This window comes from Heterodontus francisci, chromosome 12 (assembly GCF_036365525.1).
Source record: "Heterodontus francisci isolate sHetFra1 chromosome 12, sHetFra1.hap1, whole genome shotgun sequence".
Lineage (NCBI taxonomy): Eukaryota > Metazoa > Chordata > Chondrichthyes > Heterodontiformes > Heterodontidae > Heterodontus > Heterodontus francisci.
Window position 1 is genome coordinate 36,054,403 of NC_090382.1, and position 19,903 is coordinate 36,074,305.

The 19,903-nt window shown below is 43.8% G+C and overlaps 1 protein-coding gene across 1 annotated transcript; it reads left to right on the plus strand.

The window, feature by feature from the left end:
- Window positions 1-6,053: 6,053 nt before the first annotated feature.
- On the plus strand, window positions 6,054-13,306 carry LOC137375693 (homeodomain-interacting protein kinase 4-like). Its single transcript, XM_068043080.1, has 4 exons — window positions 6,054-6,570; window positions 9,073-9,839; window positions 11,780-11,880; window positions 13,192-13,306. The coding sequence occupies exons 1-4, from the start codon at window positions 6,054-6,056 to the stop codon at window positions 13,304-13,306; spliced, it is 1,500 nt and encodes a 499-aa protein (XP_067899181.1).
- Window positions 13,307-19,903: the final 6,597 nt, after the last annotated feature.

Here is a 19,903-nt window from a genome sequence, read left to right on the forward strand (position 1 = left end):
AACCTCTACTACCCTTTGCATGAAGAAGTTCTTCCTAATATCTCTCCTGAATGATCTGGTCCTATTTTTTAGACTATGCCCCCTAGTTTTAGAATCTCCAACCAGTGGAAATAGTTTATCTTTATCTAGCCTGTCTTTTCCTGTTAATATCTTCGAGACTTCAATCAGATCACCCCTTAACCTTCTAAATTCCAGTGAAAACAGGCCTAATTTGTGTAATCTCTCCTCGTAACTTAACCCCTGTAGTCCAGGTATCATTCTTGTAAACCTACATTGCATTCCCTCCAAGGCCAATATATCCTTCCTGAGGTGTGGTGCCCAGAACTGCTCACAGTACTTCAAGTTGGGTCTAACCAGGGTTTTGTACAGCTGCAGCATAACCTCTGTGTCTTTATACTCCAATCCTCTGGATATAAAGGCGAGCATTCCATTAGTCTTTTTGATTATTTTCTGCACTTGCTCGTGGCATTTTAAAGATCTATACACCTGAACCCACAAGTCTCTTCGGACATCCACTGTACTTAACATCTTCCCATTTAGAAAGTACCCTGCTCTATCCTTTTTTGGTCCAAAATAGATAATCTCACACTTGCCCACATTGAAATCCATCTGCCACAGTTTTGCCCACTCACCTAGTCTGTCAATATCTCTTTGCAATTTTATGCTATCATCTAGACTGTCTACAATGCCGCCTAACTTTGTATCATCAGCAAATTTGGATATATGACTTACTATGCCATCATCCAAGTCGTTAATGAATAATGTGAATAATTGAGGCCCCAACACAGATCCCTGCAGGACATCACTAGTCACATCCTGCCAATCAGAGTATTTACTCATTATCCCCACTCTCTGTCGCCTACCACTCAGCCAACTTAACTTCCTAACCATGTCAATCATTTACCCTCAACTTCATGAGCTTCTACCTCAGTTAACAGTCTCTTATGCGGGACTTTATCAAATGCCTTCTGGAAGTCCATATAAATAACATCCCTAGACACTCCCCTGTCCACTACCTTAGTCACCTCTTCAAAAAATTCAATGAGATTTATCAGGCATGACCTTCCCGTCATGAATCCATGCTGGCTGTCCCTGATTAACTGAAATTTTTCTAGGTGTTCAGTCACCCTATCCTTGATTATAGACTCCAGCAACTTGCCCACCACAGATGTCAGGCTAACTGGTCTGTAATTTCCTTGGTTCCCCCTTTCACCCTTCTTAAAAAGTGGAATGACATGTGCAACTTTCCAATCTAGAGGGACCACTCCTGAATCTAGGGAACACTGAAAGACTATAGTTAGGGCATCTACAATGTGCTCCCCTACTTCCTTTAACACCCTTGGATGGAAACCATCAGGTCCTGGGGATTTCTCACTCTTCAGTTCCATTAATTTCCTTGTTACTGATGTTTTACTTAAATTAATTGTATTAAGTCCCTGTCCCCTATCGGCTATTAATTTTTTCGGGACTTCCGGCAAATTATCCTCCTTTTCAACTGTAAATACTGAGACAATTAGTTGTTCAACATGTCTGCCATTTCCCCATTATCAATGTCAATATCTCCATTTCAGCTTTTCGTGGGCCTACATTGCTCTTGACCACCCATTTTCCCTTTATGTAACTATAAAATTTCTTCTTATTGATTTTGATGTTCCTTGCAAGTTTCCTTTCATAATCCCTTTAGTAGCTCTTTTAAGATGCTTTGTGACCCTTTGCTGGTCTTTGTATCGATCCCATTCGGCCGGATCTGTGCTGCGTTTTGCATCTTTGTGAGCCTTTTCTTTTTGTTTTATGCTATCCCTAATCTCTTTAGTTGTCCATGGCTGTTTTTTCTGTGAAGTGGAGCTTTTTCCTCTCAGGGGTATATACTCGCTCTGTATTTCGTTAAATGTTTCTTTAAATATTCTCCACTGTTCTTCAGTCATTTGACCCCTTAACAGATCTACCCAGTTTACCGTGGACAATCTCTGTCTCATCCCGGTAAAGTCAGCCTTACCCAGGTCTAAAATTCTAGTAGCTGATTCGTGATTTTCACTTTCAAACGCTACCTTGAATTTGATCATGTTGTGATCACTATTTGATAAATGTTCATGCACAGTTAGGCTACTAATTAAATTTGGCTCATTGCTCATAACTAAATCTAATATTGCCTGTCCCCTTGTTACATCTGGGACATACTGCTGTAGGAAACTATCCCGGACACATTCCAGAAATTCACTACCTTTCTGACAGGTGCTAGTCTGCCTCTCCAAATCTATGTGTAAGTTTAAAATCTCCCATTAATACCACTCTGCCTTTGTTACATACTTGCCTAATTTGTGCATTTATACAAACTAACACCTCAGAACTGCTACCAGGGGTCTATACAACTATTACAGTTTTAGATCCTTTTCTGTTCCTCAATTCCACCCATAAGATCCCCACTGGATGCTTTCCCCTCATTATATCCTCCCTCACCAATGAGGTGATATTATTTCTAATCAGTAAGGCTACTCCACCCCCTCTGCCATTTTCCCTGTCCCTCCTGTAAACTTTATATCCAGGTATATTTAGTTCCCAGTCCCGACCATCCTGCAGCCACGTCTCCGCAACAGCCACCACATCATAATCTTCCATTTGAATTTGCGCCTGCAGTTCATCTAGTTTATTCCTTACACTCCGTGCATTTGTATATAGAACTTGTAGAATTCTTATTTGGGCTATACCCCCTAACCTGTCGCTCAGCACTGATGCTTTATTCACCTGTTAATTATTTCTCTCTTCTGGTTTAACCAGTATACTTCTTGCAGTTTGGTAACAATCAGCCTCACCACCAACCTGCACTCTTACCTTCTCCTTTAACATCCTGTTTTTCCATGCAACTGAACCCTCCCCCCCCCCGCCCCCCCACTATTTAGTTTAAAGCCCTATCTACAGCCCTAGTTATATGATTCGCCATGACGCTGGTCCCAGCATGATTCAGGTGGAGCCTGTCCCATCGGAACAGCTCCCTCCTCCCCCAGTACTGGTGCCAATGTCCCACGAATTCTCCCACACCAATCTTTGAGCCACGCATTTACCTCTTTAATCTTATTGACCCTTTGCCAATTTGCTCGTGGCTCAGATAGTAAACCGGAGATTATTACCTTTTTGGTTCTGCTTTTTAATTTAGCCCCTAGCTGCTCATATTCCCTCAGCAGAACCTCTAACCTCATTCTACCTATATCATTGGTACCTACGTGGACCAAGACAACTGGATCTTTCCCTTCCCACTCCAAGTTCCTCTGCAGCCCACATGAGATATCCCGAACCCTGGCACCAGGTAGGCGACAGGGCCTTCGGGACTCTCGATCCTGGCCACAGAGAACAGTGGCTATGCCCCTAACTATACTATCCCCGATTACGACTACATTTCTCTTTTATCTCCCCACTTGAATGGCTCCCTGTACCACGGTGCTGTGGTCAGTTTGTTCATCCTCCCTACAGTCTCTGCTCTCATCCACACAGGGAGCAAGAATCTCGAACCTGTTGGACAAGGACGGAGGCTGCTGCAACACTACCTCCTGGATCCCTCTACCTGCCTCACTCATAGTCACACCCTCCTGTCCCTGACCACTGGCCGAATTCACGGTAGTTAATCTAAGGGGTGTGACTGCCTCCTGAAACACAGCGTCCAGGTAACTCTCCCTCTCCCTGATGTGTTGCAGTGTCCGAAGTTCAGACTGCAGCTCATCAACTCTGAGCCAGAGTTCCTCGAGCAGCCAACACCTGCTACAGATGTGGTCACTAGGAGCCACAATGGGGTCCAGCAGCTCCCACATCATGCAGGTACAACACATCACACAGCCCTGCATCTCTATTTTATTTAATTAGATTTTAATTTGTTTTTTAAATTTCTGACTGGTCTTTAGTTTTTAATCTGTAAAATATTTCTTCTATTCACCTTTAATCTGAAATCAACTTAGAATAGGTAATTCAAATTAGCAGTTACTTACCAACCAATGAACTTACCGTTTTCCTGTGATGTCACTCTTTGTTTTTTTCACTCTGTTTTTACTCCCTTAAATTACCCAAAAATAAGTTTATTTACACTAGGAACCTTGATTCCCTAAAAAAAGCACTACCTACTATATTAAAGAAGAACTGTAGACCTTTCTCTTTACTTTAGTTACAAACCCAGCTTTTAGAGTTATTCCCTAACCGCAGTTACTCACCAACCAATCACCTTGCAGCTTTCCTGTGATGCCACTGTTGACTATTTTTCAAACCTTAGGCGTTCTCTGAGTGAACTCGCTCTCTCTCCCGGTCTCTTTATACTCCGGCTCCGCTCTCACTGTTTCCCGCTGTCTGAGTGAACTCGCTCTCTCTCCCGGTCTCTTTATACTCCGGCTCCGCTCTCACTGTTTCCCGCTCGCTGAGTGAACTCTCGCTCTCTCTCCCGGTCTCTTTCTGCTCCGGCTCCGCTCTCGCTGTTTCCCGCTGCCTGAGTGAACTCCCTCCCTCTCCCGGTCTCTTTCTGCTCCGGCTCCGCTCTCGCTGTTTCCCGCTGCCTGAGTGAACTCCCTCTCTCTCCCGGTCTCTTTCTGCTCCGGCTCCGCTCTCGCTGTTTCCCGCTGCCTGAGTGAACTCCCTCTCTCTCCCGGTCTCTTTATGCTCCGGCTCTGCTCTCACTGTTGCCCGCTGTCTGAGTGAACTCGCTCTCTCTCCTGGTCTCTTTATGCTCCGGCTCCGCTCTCGCTGTTTCCCGCTCGCTGAGTGAACTCGCTCGCTCTCCCGGTCTCTTTCTGCTCCGGCTCCGCTCTCGCTGTTTCCCGCTGTCTGAGTGAACTCGCTCTCTCTCCCGGTCTCTTTCTGCTCCGGCTCCGCTCTCGCTGTTTCCCGCTCGCTGAGTGAACTCGCTCTCTCTCCCAGTCTCTTTATACTCCGGCTCTGCTCTCGCTGTTTCCCGCTCGTTGAGTGAACTCGCTCGCTCTCCCGGTCTCTTTCTGCTCCGGCTCCGCTCTCGCTGTTTCCCGCTGTCTGAGTGAACTCGCTCTCTCTCCCGGTCTCTTTCTGCTCAGGCTCCGCTCTCGCTGTTCCCCGCTGCCTGAGTGAACTCGCTCTCTCTCCCGGTCTCTTTATGCTCCGGCTCCGCTCTCGCTGTTTCCCGCTCGTTGAGTGAACTCTCTCTCTCTCCCGGTCTCTTTATGCTCCGGCTCCGCTCTCGCTGTTTCCCGCTGTTGTAAAATTCCTTTTGTATTTAATAGGATTCTTGGAATATTAAATGGATCTGACGATTATAGTTAGTATCCTATAACTACATAGTAGCATATTACTGGGCTTCCATCCAACTTAATGTAAGGTTACTTTGCTAGAACGATCGAGCTATAAGCATTTCCTGTGATAAATTGAGCAGCGCCATCTTTAATCGTGGCAGCTGCCTGAACATCGCAGACACTGATGTTCCAGTTAAAGAGCCTGCATTTGTGCATGTGCAAGTTGTGTGCCACCTAGTGGTTGCGTTGTCAGAAAATGCAGCCTTTATTTATACTGAGAGCAGTTTCTTTCCCCTGTCTTTCCCTTCCCTTAAAAGTTACACATTAGCAATCAAGTTAGTAATAGTCACATCCCAAGTGCAGTGACAATGGGACAATTACCTCTTGTTCTGTAGATGGTCTAGAGTCTGGGCCTTACCTGGCTTCGGTGAGAAGTAATGCGAAACACCCTTTGGGAGGTGGATCCATACTAGGTTTGACACTGCATGGAATATAACTTCATTGGGGTGTCAAGTCAGGTTTAAGTCCCTTGGACTTTCTGAGCCATTTTCAAATGTCTTGTGTTAATTTAAATTTTCAAATCAAGCAGGATGAGTGGACCACCTCCTTAGTGGAACTTGTACTGCAACGGTCAGTCTGAGGTCAACAGATTCTTGTTGCTGGGCACGTGGTCACTAGGTGGTGAACCTATGTCACAATGAGATGCCTCATGCACCTTAGTGATGGCAATTGACCTGGAACATGTTGAAGGTTCTGTTGTTGGATACAGTGGAGCTTTACTTGAGCAGTGAAAGGGTTAGACTTGAGTTCCTTTTGAAAATGTCTCTAATGTACTCTGACACCGATGTCTATGACGTCATTGCTGTTTTAGGAAAAGGAACATTTGGAGAAGTGGCAAAATGTTGGAAAAGGACCACCGGCCACTTTGTGGCCATAAAGATAATCAGGAACTATAATTTCCGGAAAGGAGTCGTCAAGTGTGAGTTAAAAATGCTAAGAATGTTGGGAACTGTGGATTCAGACAAGTTCCACATTGTTCGTTTTTTTGAGTCCTTTAATGATGATGCCAAGCTATGCCTGGTATTCGAGCTTCTGGAGCAAAGTTTATACGAGTATCAGAAGGAAAATAAGTTTGTCCCTCTGCCAATCAGGCACATTCGTTCGATCACTAAACAGGTTCTAATTGCTCTGCAGAAATTGAAGGAGCTCTCTATTGTCCACACAGACATCAAACCCGAAAACATCATGCTTGTTGAACAGGCTCAATTTCCTTTCAAAGTCAAGGTGATTGATTTTGGTTCAGCCTGCATATTGTCTGAAATTCAGCAAATCAAAGGTATTTATTCATTTTCATTTTTCTTATTATTGCCTAATTACACCTGAACAGGTACGTTGATGGCTGATCGATGATGAATGACTATTAGTTTGAGTAACTAATGAAAGAGTCTCACCTTTTATACCCCTACGACTTTGACACCTGCTCATTTAAAAAAAAAATTCAAGTAGTAAATGCTGATGATGTCGTTAGGGGATAATTTTGGGGAGGAGCTAATTGATTTATTTCATGACTTCAAAGGATCTGTATTCTTTTTGATGATCAAGTACAGCATCGACCCTTCAAGTCTCATTTTAAGTTTAAAGCTATTAAGATGCTTTATTTAATAAAATTCTAATAAGCAGATAAGTCACATCTGCATTGAAACGTATATAATTCGTAGAGGGCTTGACAGAGTAGATTTGGAGAGTCTCAGGTTAAGGGGTTGGCCATTTATAGCTGAGTTGAGGAAAAATGTCTTCACTCAAAGGTTGTGAATCTTTGGAATTCTCTACCCCAGGAAGCTGTGGATGCTCAATGAGTATATTCAAGACTGAGATTGGTAGATTTTTAGACACAAAGGGAATCAAGGGATGTGGGGAGGAGGCAAGAACGTGGAGTTGATGTAGAAGATCAGCCATGATCCTATTGAATGACAGAGCAGGCTGGAGGATTTGTATGGCCTATTCCTCCTTTTTTCTTTGTTATATTTGCAATAGAAATTCTTCCACCTAAGTCAAATCAAAAATAAGATGGCCCCCAGTTCCAAATGCTAAACTAACCATGTGTCGTTTCTTCATACATTACTCCCACAGGAATCTGCCCCAACTTAAACTAACTCTTAGAAGTTTCAAACTGACTAGTTCCTTCTGCTCCATGAGATTTTGAAGACAGGTCCGCTCAAACAGAACAATAAGAACATAGGAAATAGGAGCAGGAGTAGGCCAAATGGCCTCTCAAGCTATTCAATAAGATCATGGCTGATCTTTTACATCAACTCCAATTTCGCATTCTATTTCCATATCGCTTAATTCTCTCTGCCTAAAAATGTATCAGTCTCGGTGTTGAACATAGTGAATGACTGACCATCCACAGCTTCCTTGGATAGAGAATTCCAAAGATACACAATTTCTCAACTCAATCCTAAATGGCTGACCCCTTATCCTGAGACTCTAACCCCTTGTTCTAGACACTGCAGCCAGAGAAAACAGCCTCTCAGCCTCTACCCTGTCAAGCCCTCTAAGAATTTCACATGTTTCAATGAGATCATCTTTCATTCATCTAAACTCCAGAGAGTATAGGCCTATTCTATTTAAGCTCTCCTCTTAGGACAACCCTCTGATCCCAGGATCAATCTAGTGAATTTTTGTTACACCCCATCCAAGGCAAGTACATCTTTCCTTAGGGTAAGGAAATCAAACTGTATGCAGTACTACAGATGTAATCTCACTAAAGCCCGAGATAATTGCAGCAAGACTTCCTTGCTCTTATATACCAAACCACTTACAACAAAGGCTAACATACCGTTTGCCTTCCTAACTGCTTGTTGTACCTGGATGTTTACTTTCTGTATACAAGGACACCCAAATCCCATTGAGTATTCATATTTACTAGTTTCTCACTTATAAAAAAAAAATTCTGCTTTTCTGTTTGGTCTTATTATCTCACAGAAAGGGTTATTGGGAATTATTCGATTTTCAATATCTGACTATTCATATTTAAAAAGGAATAGTCAGCACTCAGAGCCAAACATGAAGTAGCAGTTTAAGTTTGAATTATTCCTCTCTCTTGAGCCTGTAACTGAGGAAATTTGCAAGATTGTATCAGAATAAGTTTGGTACAGGAATGTGAACTGTTGGTTTATAAACTGCTTATGTGCTCTGACTGCACTTAAAGGAACACTGCAAAACTAGACCAAAATGTCTCATCTTGGGCACAGCCCTCTTCGCTCCTTGTTAAATGTTGTAACCACTGTCTCTGTTAATCCTTTATAAAGCTGGCATGAAGGGGAGATCTTCATATTTTCACTACAAAAAAATTAAACCTACCCTTTATCAGTGGCAAATGTAGGTCGCAGGCCACATGTTGCCAAATTACCTAAATGACTCTCTTGTAGCTGTTGATGTAATGGACAAAATCATCACAGCTTCCATCCATGAGAAATGGGCAACTATTAGAATTAAACCTATCTTGGCCATTAACTGGATTTGTTTCTTTAGAGTTCAATCCACAGATTGACACAATCACTGCTACGATACCCCAGACATTGTGACACTATCACTGTCAACAATTCACAAGACTGTGACATTCACTGGTAGAATAGGCAAGACACTTGTGACGCCATCATTGGTGCAAACATAACACCAGACATTTTGAAGCTGTCACAGATTGCTACTATAATTTTTAAATATTCTATTTAGTAAATAAAACTTGAATAATTGCATATTTATTATTATAATATCTCCCTAAATTTCATTAATTCTTTCTTCTGTTCAAAGAAAGTATTTTTTTTCTCCACTGCAGGGCCATACATCCAATCTAGATTTTACCGATCACCTGAGATCTTGCTTGGATTACCCTTCTCTGAAAAATTGGACATGTGGTCTCTTGGTTGTGTTATGGCAGAGCTTCATCTTGGTTGGCCCATCTACCCAGGTACCAATGAGTATGACCAGATTAGATACATTGTCGAAACACAAGGGCTACCAAGTGACCAACTGTTGGAAATAGCCAGTAAAACCCACCATTTCTTCAAAAAAGCTCGTCAACCTAATTCAACTTACCAGTGGAAGCTCAAATCAGTGGATGAATATCAAGCCGAGACCATGGTGCAACCTTTGGAGACCAGAACAAGAAGCATGCATTCACTTGACCAACTTCTGACAATCAATGGCACTAAAACTATGTTCCCAGATAAGGAGCTCAAAGCTGAATTGTTTGACCAGTTGATGATGGTGGCACTGATAAAGAAAATTCTCACCTATGATTCTGGGCAGCGCATTGCTGCAAATGTAGCCTTAAAGCACCCATTTATTACAATGCAGAAGCTCAAATCAAAATACAAACATACAAAATATTATGAGATATCTGCACAAGCTCTCTGTGCAGCTCTACGCTGTAATGAAAAAGAGGAAAAGCAGGTTCTGTGCTGTCAAAGGCTCAAACAGAGTTGCTATTTCAATACTGAATCGTATGAACAGGTTCATGCTCAGCAAAAGCCTCAAGTCACCAATAAACTAACAGATACTGATGACTTGGATAGTTCAGCTACTGATGAATTCGAGAAACAGGTTGGGCTGCAAATTTGTGGTGTATTGGCACTTTGAGAAACGATTCTTCTTACAGAATTTAAGATGTAACATTGAGCAGCCTTTGGGAGATGTCAGCTAAGTCTTTCTTAAGTATAAGAGATGGTAGGGTGGTGTTCCAGTCGTCTTCTGATTATGAGCAGCGTATCTGATGTGCCCTTCTCCTGTCCAGGACTAGGAGCCCTTGTCCTGGGCCATTAACTGGGTCTGGGGGGCATGCCTGCTGCAAGCCTGTTCCCTGGCTTGGCCTAGTGCTAGCAGAAGAGCAAATTTAAGCACAGGTTGTGGGCCTCCAGTCTGCAGCTGCCAGTTGGGCTTTCAAGATGGCGATCAGCAGTCAGAAGGTCTTTCTGATCTCTGAACAACATGGCAGCTGATACAATTCTAAGAATTTTTACTTGCCTTTCAACCTTCGTCATGCCTTAGGAATCCCTGTGGACCCCTGATTGATTGGGCTTCACATCTCCATATTTTCCTGGGGCTTTTGTACTGGAGAGCCCAAAAGGTCTTCCTCCAGGAAAACGAGTTAGGAAGGTTGGCTGAATTGGTCCGTTTGACCTGCACCTAAGCAGACACCAGCACAGCTCTACTCCTTTTCCCCCACCATCAGCCCCCAACATCAAAACATGAAGCCCCGTAAATCCTGAGGCAACAGAGAAGTGGTGATCCTAGTGAAAGTTTACGCAGAGAGAACTGGGCGTTCCCTGGGGGCAAGAGAAAAGAAATCAGCATACTTTTGTTGATTCATAATATTTATCATATCACAATATATTGCAATCAACAAAAGTATGCTGATGGGCGATCAACTCAAAGGCTTGTATAGCCTTGTGGAAGAGCTAAATTATCTTCCCCGTTTTAGAGAAAGGAAAGCAAGATTTGTATTTATATAAGTCCTTTCAGGACCTCTTAAGTTCCAAAGCACTTAATAACCAATTAAGAACTTTTGAAGTACAATCGCTGGTGTAATGTAGGAGCTGGGTTGATGACACAGGAAATCAATTAGATCCTCCACTTTGTTGGAGAAATAGTAGCAAGAAAATGTCAAATTATACAAATGATGCCATCTCCTATATTGCGGTCAATATCAAGGTGCTTGGAGGAGTCCAGCACCAACTTGGTAGGGGGCTTTGTGTGGAGCTTGGAACCCATCCTTTCCAGCTTGGAAATGGTTACCAGCTCTGTTCCCACATTTGCTTAATGTCCCAGTTTCCTTTGTAACACAAGCAGCAGACATCCAGGCCATGATTTTCCTGTAGGCGTCAGGGCCCCATGTCAGGCTCAAATGAGGGTCAGAAACCTGCAATGTGTGGGAAACAGTCACTCACCTGTGCTTTTCCCAATTCGGCCGATTAGTGGCCAGCAGGCGAGCTCTCGAAGCTGGAGGGTAAATAGGAGGTCCTCTAGCTTGAAAGCAGCAGCAGGATGCCATGAGAGAGGGCACTTCAAGATGGAGGCACCCTCTCCAGCTTGTTTAAATTTAAAATAAAAAATGGTCTTTGCAGCTACCACTGTGTGTGTTGGAAGGGGGTGGGGGGGGTAATCCCTCCACAGGGCGGCCTGCGGCTGCTGCTGTTCCCAGGCAGGCAGGGATGGCCTCTATGTCTGCCTGAAGCGCTGGCCTCCTGGTCTGCCGCTGGGAGGCCGCCACCAGTCAGTTATACTGTCCCATGCCGCCTGCAGAACCTGAAGGCTGACTAGAAAATCCCAGTCAGCTTTAAGTGGCCATTAACATTTTCACTTGACTAGCCGCTGCTTGTGGGCAAGTAGTTCTGTCACTCCCCCATCCTGCCTCTGGGAAAATGACCTGAAGCTGAGATGCAGCCCAGGAACCATCACGGTGGCCAGCGGCACTCTTTCCCCCACCCCCCTCCATTCCTGGCCCCAATAGGGGCTAAAAATCCTGCCTAATGTCTTGAAATCAGACTGAAGTCATGCAAGCTCAGACTGCTGCCTTCATGGCTGTGGATTACATTGTACAAAGGGACTTCTGGGGCTGGATTTTGAAAGCTCTGTGGGAGCGGGAGTAAGCGCGCAAGCGATTTGAAGATTATTATTCATTTGGGGATTCAGGAGGTGAGTTATTCGCCGCAGGATTCCTAGCCCCTGACCTGCTCCTGCTCTTGTAGCCACGGTATTTATATGGCTACTCCAGTTCAGTTTCTGGTCAATGGTAGCACCCAGGAAGTGGATAGTGGGGGATTCAGCAATGGTAATGCCATTGAATGTCAAGGGGAGATGGTTAGATTCTCTCTTGTTTGAAATAGTCCTTGCCTGACGCTTGTGTGACGTGAATGTTACTTGCCCCATATCAGCCCAAGCCTGGATATTGTCCAGGTCTTGCTGCATTTCTACACGGACTGCTTCAGTATCTGAGGAGTCGCGAATGGTGCTGAACATTGTGCAATCATCAGCGAACGTGAAGATGGTTGGGCCTAGGACACTACACTGAGGAACTCCTGCAGCAATGTCCTGGAGCTGAGATAATTGCCCTCCAACAACCACAACCATCTTCCTTTGCGCTAGGTATGACTCCAACCAGCGGAATGTTTTACCCCTGATTCCCATTGACTCCGGTTTTGCTTGGGCTCCTTGATGCCATACTTGTCAAATGCTGCCTTGATGTCAAGGGCAGTCACTCCCACCTCACCTCTTGAGTTCAGCTCTTTTGTTCATGTTTGAATCAACGCTGTAATGCGGTCAGAAACTGAGTGGCCCTGGCGGAGCCCAAACTGCGTGAAACTGAGCAAGTTATTGCTAAGCAAGTGCCGCTTGAAAGGTGTCGTCGACAGTACTATCATCACTTTACTGATGATCGAGAGTAGACTGATGGGGTGGTAATTGGTCGGGTTGGATTTGTCCTGCTTTTTCTGCACAGGACATACCTGGGCAATTTTCCACATTCAGCGTAGATGCTCGTGTTGTAGCTGTACTGGAACAGCTGGCTAGGGGCGCGGCTAGTTCTGGAGCACAGGTCTTCAGTATTATAGCCGGAATGTTGTCAGGGCCCATAGCCTTTGCAGTATCCAGTGCCTTCAGATGTTTCTTGATATCACGTGGTGAATGGAATTGGCTGAAGACTGGCATCTGTGATGCCGGGGACTTCAGGAGGAGGCCAAGATGGATCATCAACTCGGCACTTCTGGCTGTAGATTGTTGTAAATGCTTCAGCCTTATCTTTTGCACTGATGTGCCGGGCTCCCCCATCATTGAGGATGGGGATATTTGTGGAGCCACCTCCACCTGCTTAGTTGTTTAATTGTCCACCACCATTCATGACTGGATGTGGCAGGACCTCAGAGCTTTGATCTGATCCGTTGGTTGTGGGATCGCTTAGCTCTGTCCATCACATGCTGATAATGCAGTTTGGCATGCATGTAGTCCTGGGTTATAGCTTCAGCAAGTTGACACCTCATGTGTTCTCTAATGTCAGCACTGGGTTCCACCACTAAAGGCCAGCTCAGGTCTGCAAATGAAACCTGACCTGAGCCCGACAGAACCACATCCGACCCGGCCTGAGTCCTTTCATTTTTTTCCGCGCCTGACCCGACCATCAGTTAATCTAGCTTCCATTTTTCACTTTGTTGCTTATCTGCACAAGCTTAAAAAAAGTAAACAACTTTTCAAGTCCAAAAAGCATGGAAGAATGGAAGTGCGAACTCCTCCAATTAATTGCCTTTTGGAGCTCATTGAAAGGCTTGTCGGGAGCAGTTTGTACGTTTCAACAGACAGGCATGGGGAAAACACCATGTCTGGAACACTGATGGGCGTACAAGTAGTGAACCAAGTGGAGGGCCATGAGGGCTATTGGAAGGGCTGATTAACATACGGCGAAGCCCAGAATAAAGCTCAGCTGATCCAAAAGTGCCAGAGTAGCCATTGCTGGAGCTGAAAGACTTGCATTTGTCAGTGGTAAATGGTAGGAATCTGGAGAGGGATGTGAGGCTGCTGGCATCACTTGGGCAGTTGGGGTTGGCTGGGGAAGGCCTGGTGAGGGAGTTCAGATGGGAACAGGCTACTCTGACATTGGACCGTGCAGCCAGGATGAGCTTCAGCAAATGCAACCCATACTGAGATGGCGCAATCTGCAGCCAGGCCTTCTAAGCCCAGTGCTGCTCAAGGTTGTCCTCCAAGGCCATCTCCACTGAAATTCAGCAGCCTTCCACCAGCCATTCTACTGCCACTGGGGTATCACTGTTTAGGAATACCAAGACAGGCAAAGGCACACGGAAGACAGACATTAAAGGAATGCACAAGCATGATTTGTTTTATTTTTGTATGCAATATGGCATCACTTCATTTATAAATTTGATTTGGAATTTTTTTTGTGGAGGCCAATTGGATGCTGTGATGGTCAGTAACAGAGGGAAGGTGAGGTGTGGAACTGTTGGTGAATGGGGAATTGGGGTTGCAGCTACTGATATCGCACTCGGATGAGTTCTTCACGGACAGTCTGGGCAGAAAGGTGCTGTCTAGGGTCCCTCCTCCCTTCCTCATCCTCTTCCTGCTCCTCCTCCTTAATTGCTCACTGTGTAGCTGCAGCAAGGGCTGTCCCCTCATGATGGCGAGGTTGTGCAGCATGCAGCAGACCACCCTGACTTTTGACACCTGCTCTGTCGAGTATTGGATGAGCTTCAACAAATTCTCCAGAGCAGTTCAGGCAGTGGAAGTGTTGTGTAAGTAGACCAATGGTCTGTTCTATCACATTTCATGTGGCAGCATGGCATTCGTTGTATGCATGCTGCCCATGCACATTGCGCATCAGAGTCATAAACCATGTTGTCAGCAGATAGTCCTCGACGCCCTTCCGTTTGCCATGGTAGCACAAATGCAGCTGGCACAGTGGAATGCTGTAGAAGGAAGACATCATAACTGCTGCCAGGATACACTGTTATGACTGAGGTGGGAGAAGTGCACTGTTTTTCTAGTTCCACTTCTCCACAGGTCACAACATATATTTAAATTTTTCCCAGTTATCGATATGGTCAATCATAAACTCTATTTTTATCCCAGAATAAAATACACCAACCAGGTTTCTTTAATAAACAGCAAAATTGTCAGTTTATTATGAAAAAGTCTTAACCAGTGATGATGCAAAGCATTAACACACAGATTGAAATATAAAAGTTACCTTTTTTACTTTAGCCCCTCACGCACACAGACACACACATACACAGGTTAAAAAAAGAGATTTAATCTTTAGAGTTCTATTACAAAAATGAAGACAAAAAGAATACTTTGGCCAAATAGTTGCTAATTCTTGAAGAAAAAGATATGGAAAGTTGTCAGATGTCCTTTGATTTGATTTGGCACCCCGAATACACTGTCACTGGGATCTTCCTGGAACAGTTCTTGTCTGGTGCCATTGAGGAACAGTTTGGGCAGGCTTTCCAGAAGAAAAGTGGCAACAGTTTCAGTCTGTTTCTTATAGTTGGTTCTCAGGGCTTCTTAAAGAGATGGAAAGGTTGGCAGGCTTTTTTAAAGAGGTGGAACAAGCTGAGTTGTGGGTTTGCTCCCTTGGCAAGTTTTTTCCAACTGTCATATCCCAACTGTCATAACACTGTCCATATCCCAACTGTCTGTCCAAAGCAAAACCAAAAACGTCTCTGGAGTCGAGCCTCCTGACCCCTAATAAATCTTGACCTGTCACTTCTCTGTAAACATCTTCCCCAAGTCAAAAAAACCCTGCTGGTTAATTATCTGAAGACAGGTACCTTCCAATAAGGACTTGTTTTTACCACTACTTGATTCTTCTAGTAACTGTTGTTTACAAGCTCAGCCCAAAAGTCCTTCTGATGACACTTTTTAAAAAATAAACACAAAGTTCCAGCATCAATGGAATTTTTTTTTTCACTTTTAACACACAAGTCCTCATAATTTAACAAAAGAATGGAAGCACTCATAACGCTTCCACCCTTGGAGGAATGAAATGCCATTTTAAAATGTGCTTTATTACAATGTGTGGGAAAAAATAGATTATGAAAACATTTTAAAACACATTGTCACACTCATACACATTCACTCTTTACCTGTAGTTAATACAGTTCTGCTTTGTACCATCTTTGTGCTCAGATAACTCAAAGCAAAGTTAGATTCTAGATAAAGCATCTGCAATTACATTATTTTTCCCCACAACGTGGATAATCTTTAAGTGATAAGGTTGCAATAATAAACTACATCGTAATAGTCTGGCATTCTGGTTCTTGAATTTTTCCACAAAGGCTAGGGTGTTATGATCAGTATATACCAGTGTGTCTCTGTAGTCATGGTGGACATAGAGTTCAAAATGCTTAAGAGCCAATAATAAATCTAGGGTTTCTTTTTCCATTGTTAAATATCTTTTTTGGTGTCAATTTAGTTTTTTGGAAAAGTATCCCACTGCCCTTTCTAAACGTGATTCATCATCTTGTAGCAGCACTATGTCGGCCACCAGGTCACTAGCATCAATCGCTACCTAGTTGTTTCAAGTGGTCCTTCCAAGTATCACTGTATACCAGTACATCATCAAGGTAAACCACACAGTTAGGACCACTGGATACCACTTGGTTCATTAGTCTCTGATAAGTTGCTGTGGTATTTTTTTTATAGCCCAAATGGCATCACTCAGCACTGGAAAAGACCATCTGGTGTGACAAAGGCCGATACTTCTTTAGCTTGGTGTACTAAAGGAACTCGCCAGTATCCCTTTAACAATTTATTTTTGGAAGAAAAGTGGCACTGCCCACTCTGTCAATACAGTCTTCCAAGCAAGGAATTGGGTAGGAGTCTGCCTTTGTTACTGCATTAGACTTTCTGTAGTCTGTGCACAGTCTAGTTGAACCATCAGGTTTAGGCCCATTGGGGAACTCCAGCTACTTTGACTGGGTTCAGTTAGGTGGTTTTCAACATGTATTGGAATACTGCTTTTACCTGGCCCTGTTTATCTCAACTGCTGTTTTATGGGAAAGGATTCCCCCACATTGGCATCAATTATGGTAAAGGTTGTACATCTGGCTTATCCCTACAGACTCTTTTAAATGCTGTGAGTAGCCTTGTTAGGTCTTCTTGTTGTTCTGCATCTAAATATGAAAGCATAGTATCCAATCTCCCTAACAATTCAGTATTGGCTAACCGGATAGTAGGAGGTTCAATTTGAGAATTTTCTAGGCCTCGTTCTGCCTCATCCTCACTATCCCTTTAATCCTTCCCTGTCTCTACTACCTGACATACCTGTGCTTGCTTATCCTCCCCCTGGCAATGATATTGTTTCAAAATATTGATATAACACAGCTGATTCTTTTTCCAGTGATCTGGGGTGTCAATCAAATAATTTACCAATTCTCTAGACCACTTTTATATGGACCACCAAACCATGCTTTCAGTGGTTCATCCTGTAAAGGCAGTATTACTAACACCTCATCCCCTGGTTAAAATGTTTGGGTCTTGGCATGCTTGTCTTCCCATTTCTTCATTGTTGTTTGGGAAGCTTTAAGGTGTTCCTGAGCCATTTTGCAGTCTCTCGAGCCGTTCCCGAAACACGGATAATCTAGCACAGAAGATTCTCCCCTCTGTTCTGAAAATCTTTCTTTAATTAGTTTTAGAGGACTTCTTATCTCATGTCCATAAACTAATTCAAAAGGACTAAAACCGGTAGACTCACTAGGTGAATCCCTAGTGGCAAACAAAAGAAATTCTAGCCCTTCATTCCAATCATGGGGATATTCATGACAGTATGCCCTGATCATCATTTTGAGGGTTTGATGGTACCTTTCTAAAGCCCCTTGTGACCGTGGGTGGTATGCTGAAGACTTTAACTGTGTTATACCCAATTTACCCATAACTTGTTGAAAAATTTTAGACATAACGTTGGAACATTGATCCGACTGAATCTCAATCGGCAATCCATATCTCTACCACTACCTTAGCCGAAATTGTTCTCAAGGCAATGACCTCTGGGAACCCAGTAGCCATATCCATGATAGTGAGTATATATTGGTGTCCTGCTTTTGTTTTCAGTAAAGGTCCTACACAGTCTACCAACTGCCTACTAAATGGTTCCCCAAAAACTGCTATGAGAATTAAAGGTGCCGGTTTTATGGCAGGTTGCGGTTTTCCTATAACCTGGCACGTATGGCACGTTTTACAAAACTGCACCATGTCCTTGGAAAGACCTGGCCAGTAAAAATGTCAACCTGTACGTGATTGGGTCTTCTGAATCCCCACATGTCCTGCTATAGGAATTTCATGGGCTATCCATAATAGTTCCCGGTGATACATGGGCAGTACCGCTACCTGGTGAGTAACCGTCCTTTCTTCGTCTGCAGTTCTGTGAGGAGGTCTCCACTTCCTCATCAGAATCCTATCGTTAACATAATAGCCTTCTGGAACTCCCTTTGCCTCAGCTTCAGTTAGAGCTGATAATGCCACTTTATTTAACTCTGGATCAGCTTGCTGAGCCTTGATCAGAGAAGCCTTATTAAAGATTTCCTTCAGATTTTCCAAATCCCCAAAGAAAGCTTCAGATATTGGACTATCTGACTGTGATGCCAATTTTACTCCCGACAATGAAACTTATTTAGCCGTTGCTCGGGTCACTACACATGAAGGAAAAATTCCTGGATCCTTTTCCTGCAACTGTTCTGTCTCTTTAACTTCATTTGGGTTCTTCGTGACTATTGGAAAAGCTACTACCTTTGCTCCAGCCAAATCATTCCCCAGGAGTAGGTCAACTCTGTCTACTGGCAAACTATGGACAACTCCTACAGTTACCATTCCAGACATTGGGTCACAGTCTCGATGCACCCGATACAAAGTACAGGTATATACTCCCGACCAATATCATTCACTAAAACCTTAGCATTCAGTGCACTCTCTGGTGGAAAAATTATGACTTTCCCCAGCAAAAGCGTTTGCGTGGCTCCTGTATTGCTAAGTATAACTATAGGTTTACCTGCCTCACTTGAGGGATAAGGAGCTGCTTTTCCTTTTGACAAGAACTTCCTGCAACTCTCAGATATCTTATTCACGACCCCCGCAGTCACAGCAATTTCTGTGCTTGGCCTTAACAGCTGCAGTCAGAGCTACAGCCTAATCTGTCGTACTCTCAGTCAGGGTCCCTTTCCCTGCATTGGCTTTGTGTACCCCAATAAGTGCCATGGGTTTGCCCCACAACTTCCAACATTCTGCATGAAGATGTCCCACCTTGTGACAATGGTTAACTTAGGCTTGTGGACCTCACTTACACACTCAGCATTTTCCTTTCTGGCCTGAGGAAGAGATCCTGGGGCATTCCCAGCTGTCCCCGGCTACTTGCCTTCCTTTCACACTCCTACCTTCTGTCCTTCTCGGGTTTGTGCGGGTGACAGACTAAGGGTTTGGGCTTATAAACAAGCTCATAATCATCAGTGATCTCCGCTGCCTGTCTGGCTGTTGAAACTTTGGTTCTCTACATGGGTTCTCACTAATGGAGGGAGTGAATTTTTAAATGCTTCCAGGAGAATTAGTTCCCTAGGTTTCTCATACGTGGCCTCTACCTTTAACGCCCTCATCCAATGATCAAAATTAATTTGCTTTACCCTCTCAAATTCTGTACACATCTGCCTAGACTGTCTCTGGGGGATCTGAAATTTCTGTCAGTAAGCTTCAGGGACCAACTCATAAGAAACGAGAATAGCCTTTTTGCCATCTCATAATCTGCAGAAGCCTCCTCAGAAAGCATGGCATCAATTTCATAAGCTCTCCCCATCAACCTGCTTATAAGCAGTGTCCAGCTTTCTTTCGGCCACTTCATCCGTCCGGCTATCATTTCAAAAGAAATGAAAAATGCCTCTACATCCCTTCCCTCAAACTTAGGGAGTGCTTGCACAAATTTAAACAGCTCTCTCCTGGGTCCTGGGCTGTAGTCAGATCTTTCTTCACCAGAACTTTTACAGGAGTCAAGACCACCCCTTTGTCTTAGTTCCATCTTTTTAACTTTGAATTCCCTTCCTTCTCTTTCTCTTTGAAATGCTCTCTCTTTTCCCCTTTCCTCTTTTTCAAATTCAAGCTTCTTCATTGTGAATTCTCTTTCA

What these genes read in the sequence shown, in the direction of transcription:
- LOC137375693 (XM_068043080.1), top strand. Translation starts at nt 6,054, where the DNA reads ATGTCTCTAATGTACTCTGACACCGATGTCTATGACGTCATTGCTGTT. An exon ending in CTGATGAATTCGAGAAACAG is followed by an intron (nt 9,840 to 11,779) that starts GTTGGGCTGCAA and finishes TCTTGAAATCAG; the next exon opens with ACTGAAGTCATGCAAGCTCA. An exon ending in AAAGCTCTGTGGGAGCGGGA is followed by an intron (nt 11,881 to 13,191) that starts GTAAGCGCGCAA and finishes GGGATCGCTTAG; the next exon opens with CTCTGTCCATCACATGCTGA.